The sequence below is a fragment of the Physeter macrocephalus genome, chromosome 19, assembly GCF_002837175.3.
Source record: "Physeter macrocephalus isolate SW-GA chromosome 19, ASM283717v5, whole genome shotgun sequence".
Classification (NCBI taxonomy): Eukaryota; Metazoa; Chordata; class Mammalia; order Artiodactyla; family Physeteridae; genus Physeter; species Physeter macrocephalus.
Genome location: NC_041232.1, coordinates 416,568 through 423,279, shown reverse-complemented (window position 1 = coordinate 423,279; position 6,712 = coordinate 416,568). Strand labels below are relative to the sequence as shown.

General features: G+C 41.0%; 1 protein-coding gene across 1 annotated transcript in view; it reads right to left on the bottom strand.

The window, feature by feature from the left end:
* Window positions 1-706: 706 nt before the first annotated feature.
* The window catches only part of PSMG2 (proteasome assembly chaperone 2), a 17,679-nt gene continuing 11,673 nt past the window's right edge, over window positions 707-6,712 (bottom strand). The window contains exons 4-7 of the mRNA XM_024120974.3: window positions 5,421-5,539; window positions 4,397-4,570; window positions 1,844-1,964; window positions 707-1,008 (exon numbers count right to left, since the gene is read on the bottom strand). Coding sequence (XP_023976742.1) covers window positions 916-1,008; window positions 1,844-1,964; window positions 4,397-4,570; window positions 5,421-5,539 — 507 coding nt within the window. The 3' untranslated portion in view covers window positions 707-915. The remainder of the gene's footprint in view (window positions 1,009-1,843; window positions 1,965-4,396; window positions 4,571-5,420; window positions 5,540-6,712) is intronic.

The window sequence follows — 6,712 nt, the reverse complement described above, 5'->3', positions numbered from 1 at the left end:
AGTGAAACCGCTCTTCTGTTTTCAATGCAGCTGTTCTCAACTCTGGACTTGCCTGGGGAACTGGAACTCTTTAACTGGTTTCTGCTTCCCATAAAGGTATATTGATTTGTAAGTGGTGTCTCTGTTGGGTCAAGGGCTGGGACTTCCTATCCCATCATCTGGCTGACATCCCAACCCCACAATAGTTTCCCAAAGGGAAACACATCAGGCTATAGAACCCAGAATAATTTATCAGAAATAAATCATTTACTGACTGCTATGGAGTAGGGTGTACCCCTTAATATTATAAGCCCTCGTTTTACAAGATGAGAAAGCCAAGGCACAGACGTAACACAACAAAATAACAGGTAAAAAGTGATTGGTATGTAGTAGGCACTCAAAAATGAAAACCTTTTCTCTTATACTCAAACTCTTTTGAGATGGGGAAATTATTCTGGATGGAGGAAGGAGCCATGAACCAATGAATGCTGCAGCTTCTAGAAGCTGGAAAGGGGTAGAAAACGGATTCTTTCCAAGACCCTCCAGAGAAAACGCAGCCCTGCCAGCACCTTGACTTAGCCCAGTGAGACCTATTCTGGAATTCTGACTTCCAGAATTCTAAGATAATAGATTTATTTTGTCTTAAGCCACTAAGTTTGTGGTAATTTGTTACAGCAGACAGAGGAAACTAATATAGAAGTCTGAGTTAAAAAAAATTCAGATAAAATTACTTAGGAAACACTTTATTGCACAAAATTTACACTTGTTGTATATGATGAAAAAAGCATGGCAAAAACAACCTTTTGTTAATCCATTTTTCTTTGAGATTTTTCTGTGAAAAGTAAAGATTTCCTAATACATTCTTTTTATATAGTTGTTTAACAGTTGTGTTGGTAGTAAGTGTCTTGGGACATAAGGTATAAAACTGAAAACGGATCAGAAAAGTGCAGGGGGAAGACCACTGCCAAAGAGTAACCTCCAGGAACTCGGCATTTTCCATGGCAAGGCAGATGCTGAGGGGTCATCACACTGCGATTGAAGAACAAAATATTGTAATCCTTCAACTTTATCATTAAATCTCCTTTTAACACGTATTACAAAACTCTCCCTTTGTTATTGTTCCTTTTGGTTTTGACACTTCTTGCTGTGATTTATTGTAAGGAAAAAACAAAGTAATACATTTCTGTGTCTTTATATCAGCTGAAGATAAATTTCCTCAATTTCCAAACCATAAAGATATGAACCAGAAAGGCTATAAATAGAGTCCATGGAGCAAAATCAAATTCAAAAGAAATAGTGGTTAAAAAAAAAAATCAATGCTGTGTGATTTGTATCAATTTGTTCTTCAAAAAAGCATGAATTAAAAAGACAGTCACCTACCATGTAAAGCAGGCTTAGGTTACTTCTGTTATGCCTAAAGCTAACTGATTTCCCTAGGTGTCATGCTCTTATTTCATAATAGAGAAAAGTATTTTAATTATAATGCATATTGAATAGCTAAAGTATTGCTCACAAAGCTATACCTTTTGCTTAAAATAAAAAGAAAAACCTGAATTCCAAAGAGGACTTGTTTATCCTTATAAAAAGCTGCCTGGTATAATTAATGCAACACTAAGAATGAATACAACGAAGTACTTAAGATTTTCCTTTGTTTTTTTTGAAAATCAGCCTTAATGAAACAACTGTAGACAACAGGTTGCTTAGCTGTCTTCTTTTGAAAAGTTCCTAACTTAAATTTTATATAAAGATGTCTAAATTTAACATAAACTTTCACTTATTTGGTCTACTTATATAGTATGTAAAAATGCAAGGTTATGAATACATAACCAGAGAAATCAGAGACTAAAGCTTTAGTGAAACTTACACATGGTTTGATTATCTGAAGCCATTCATTAAGATATTCAACAAGACCTAACGCATCTGGGATATTGTCTCCTTCCGAAACGAATTTCAGCAGAATCACCATTGGGATTTCTTTAGAACAGCTACAACAATTAAAAAGAATAATTAGATATTCTTCTACTGATACAAGATGATGGTTCCAGTGTGCCTATTTTTATAACTGAGATAATCTGCCAGGTTTTAGGCAAGGAGATGCCACATCACAAGATCACTTATGTATCTTCTATTTGTAGGGACAAAACTAGGAACCATGTAATACCCACCCTGGGCACATGAATGTTCCTGCCCCACACCAAGATTTGCGCTGGAAAATTAAAAGAACATCAATTTTGTGAGAAATATCTGTAAATAGCATGAATTTTAAAGCTACAGATGGTAGAGTTGCAGTTTCTTGCAGATACAAACATTTAATTCAAAATGTTTAATTCAAGACAGAAAACAATTTAATTCAAAACAGAAAACAGACCAAGAAATTAGTAGTGGTAGTTTCTTCTGGGTGACAGAACTGAGTATTTAAAATATTGTTTCTTTTGACTATTCTACATTTTCAAAATGTTCTATGAGGAACGTGTCTTTCATAGTATTTTGTCTAGTGTTGCTAACTTTGTGGGCAAAGTTAACAGCTGCCCAGAGGTTGTTCTCTGCCCTCACGGTTTCACCCTATACTTGTGAGCTCAGGGTTGAGGAGGGCTCAGGCAGGCCCCAGAGCTCTTCCACCAGCAGCTGTCCCCCTCTGGTTCTCTGCCTCATACTCTCCAGCTGTGTCAGCCACTCCAACTCTGGTCTCCAGTCCCTTCGACTTAGCAACATGGCTGCACTCTGCCTGGGTCCCCCCACCCCATGCTGCAGTCCAGCAGGAAGCTGGGGCAATAGCAGGACTCTACTGCTTTCTCCCAGGCTTCACAGCTGTGTGCTGCATGGTGTCCAATGTCTGATGAACAGTTTCATTAATGCTGTCCAGTTTCCAATTGTTTATGGCAGGAGAGCAAGTCTGCTATCAGCTACTCCGACACGGCCAGAAGCAAAGACAGGAGACTGACTTGCAAAGAAGCAAGAAGTCAGTTTGAAGGGGCAGAGTGCGGGGGGAGTGTGAAGAGAGCAGAATCCCCCTCCCCGCAAGGAGAAGGGCGAGACCAGCAAGGACATACAGGAAGCGACGTGAGGCCGACTCTGGCAAACCGGGCAGGTTGTTGCAAAGGAGACAAGAGGAGAAAAGGAGAGGGAACAAAAGCAAGGAAGAATGTGACAGCTCTGGGGACACCGTGAGGGCTAGGAGGCCAGCATCTGTGCAGAGCGCACCCGGGGGGCCAGGCCAGAGGGGCCTGGAGGGCTCTGGATGGCACACTGAGGATGAACCAGATTCCGCAAAAGGCAAGTAAAACTGCTGATGGATTTTTACTCAGGGAAGCTTGTGATCAGTTTTGCATTTTAGAAAGTTAATTCCAGCATCGCTGCTGAGGTGGTCAGGGCAGGTCAGAATGAGGTAGTAGGGGATCGATCAAGAGACCCTGACAGCAGCTGCTGTGGCCCGGACTGTATCCCTCCAGAACCTACAAGTGGAAGCCTCACCCACAGGCGACTGTATCTGGAGGCAGGAGGTAATTCAGTGAAAGGTCACAGGAGGGGGCCCTAATCCAATGGGACCATGGCCTTACAAGGAGAGAAGGAGCTCTCTCTCTGCTGCGTGAGGACACAGCCAGAAGGTGGCCGTCTGCAGGCCAGGAAGAGGGCCCTCCCCAGAACCCGACCAGGCCGGCACCCTGACCTCCAACCTCCAGAGCTGTGAACAAATACATTTCTGTTGTTTAAGCCCCACAGTCTATGGTCTGACAGAAGTGCAGGCCACGGGTGATGTGGCCTGAATGGAGCGAGAGAATGATTCAAAGCTGGTGGTTTGCAGGGCAGGTGTGGAGAATAACCAGGTGGCCAGGGCTTCTAGGCTGTGGTAAGAAAAGAGGTGAAATAATATATTATACTAAAGGGCATAAGCTAGACAGGGAAAGAAGTGCAAACACGAATGGAAGATAGACTAGGAAAAAAAACAAAAGTTGAAGGAAATGATGGTTTTAATAAGAGCATAGATTTTCAGGTATAAAACAGGAGTTATTTAATGAGTACAGGTCTTCTATTTAGAACGATGACAAAGTTCTGAAAGTGGATGGTGGTGATGGGTACACAACAATGAATGTACTGAATGTCACTTAATTGTACACTTAAAAATGGTTAATTTAATGTTATGTACATCTCACCACTACCACCACTGCAAAGTGGACTGACTGCAGAGGTTGCACAGAATATGTATTAGGACCCCTAACATGACACACATAATAAAGCATTAAATATGGCTTTTCAGGAACCAATTCTATAACCACATTTCAATCGTTCCCCTGAATGTAACACGGTACCTATTTAATGAAGACACTTTCAGAGTTCCAGTAAGTACTCCAAACACTATCCCAGTTATCTTACTTTCATTTTCAGATAAGATGGGCAGCAAATATACAGGTAAGCTCACCCTTCGTCATAGAGTTTTTTTGTGATGCCTCCTCCAGGAATACGGACACAAAACTCAGAATCGTCTATTTCAGGAATGCATGGGCTTTTTTCCATTTCTTCCCAGTTAAGGCTCTGTATTTTATTCTGAACACTTTTTTGCATGGGAGGTGTAAGTAGGTACCTGAAGGGAGTACTGGAAACAACCATATAATTAACTAAAAACTCAGAAATACGTACATTAAGACAATTAACAGTTCTTTTAGCAAAAATTATCTTGTTCTCCATACATTCTGCTGCACAAAGCAAAACACGCGTTTCAGCAGTCTATGGAAGAGCAACATGTAAAAATATTGCTCTGATTTACAAGTTTAGGGGAGAGTGTAGAGACAGGAAAACTTAACCCAAGGCCAGGCCAGCGTGAAGATGTCCACAGCCACGCTCCCACCAGGCCCACTGTGAGAGTCCCAGAAACTAAGTCTAGTTTTGAAAGGTTACTCTTGGCTAATAATTTCTTCATCAGAATTTTACAGGTGAAGAAATGATAATCCAATAAACTAGTTTAGATTTCTAAGTCTTGGATACTTTGTCTTCTATTTAAGAATTCAATCTGACATGCCTGGGAGCTATACTTAAAGGCAACTGGAGTTCTGCAAATACAAATGGTTGAATATATGGAAATAAATAGAAACATCAATCCAGTCTTTGAAAAACGATCAACCAATAAACATCAGGTACCCTTTCTCCTTTCTCCTCATCAGCTGAGGTTTGTGTCGCTGCCAGGCATGTGATACCACACAGCTGTGCACAGCTCCAGAACCATTCCCGCTTTTACCCTAGGATCCCAGTGCCGCAGCCCTGGGAATGTCAAGGGCCCCCCACCTCTACTCCTCCTGGCTCATGTTCTTTACATCCTTTCTAAATTCCAGGGAGGACAGGAAAGGATATACATGGCTTTAAAATTTTATTTTAACCTTTTAATAGAGAAATCATCCTAATAACTGTATAAATCATAGCAAAATACTTTTCCAAAGACACAGACATACCTGCGGAGCTGGAGGTCATTACGGTGATACGAGTGGCTGCTTGAAAGAACAACAACTTTGGCACAGTTGCTCCTTTTCACCCAGGAAAGCAGTTTCTCACAGAATGACTTTGATTTATACTTTGTATACCATTGAAAGAATAAAACAAAAATAGAAAAGTTAGATCCTAGAGTTATAATAAGAGTAGTCTGTATAGTATTTAGACTAGGTTTTAGGGTTATTTTATTTAGGTTATCATCACATAACCCACGTTATGTGATGATATATAGTTTGTATATACTAAAATTATAATTATTTTTAGATCCACTTACTGTTCTTAGACTGAAGATGAAAGATGAGGAGGAATGACTAATTCTTTATTTTTTTTTATTTTTTATTTTTTTTTGCGGTACGCAGGCCTCTCACTGCTGTGGCCTCCCCCCATTGCAGAGCACAGGCTCTGGACGCGCAGGCTCAGTGGCCATGGCTCATGGGCCCAGCCGCTCCGCGGCATGTGGGATCCTCCCGGACCAGGGCACGAACCCGCGTCCCCTGCATTGGCAGGCGGACTCTCAACCACTGCGCCACCAGAGAAGCCCTATTGTTATTTTTTAACATCTTTATTGGAGTAGAATTGCTTTACAATGGTGCATTAGTTTCTGCTGTATAACAAAGTGAATCAGCTATACATATACATACATCCCCATATCTCCTCCCTCTTGCGTCTCCCTCCCAAAGCACCGAGCTGATCTCCCTGTGCTATGCGGCTGCTTCCCACTAGCTATCTACTTTCCATTTGGTAGTGTATATATGTCCATGCCACTCTCTCACTTTGTCCCAGCTTACCCTTCCCCCTCCCCGTATCCTCAAGTCCATTCTCAAGTAGGTCTTCGTCTTTATTCCTGTCTTGCCACTAGGTTCTTCGTGACCATTTTTTTGTTTTTTTTAGATTCTATATATATGTGTTAGCATACGGTATTCGTTTTTCTCTTTCTGACTTACCCCACTCTGTATGACAGACTCTAGGTCCATCCACCTCACTACAAATGACTCAATTTCGTTTCTTTTTATGGCTGAGTAATATTCCATTGTATATATGTGCCACATCTTCTTTAACCATTCATCTGTTGATGGACACTTAGGTTGCTTCCAAGTCCTGGCTATTGAAAATAGAGCTGCAATGAACATTGTGGCACATGACTCTTTTGAATTATGGTTTTCTCAGGATACACACACACACACACACACACACACACACACATATATATATATATATATATATAGTGGATTGCTGGGTCATATGGTAGTTCTAT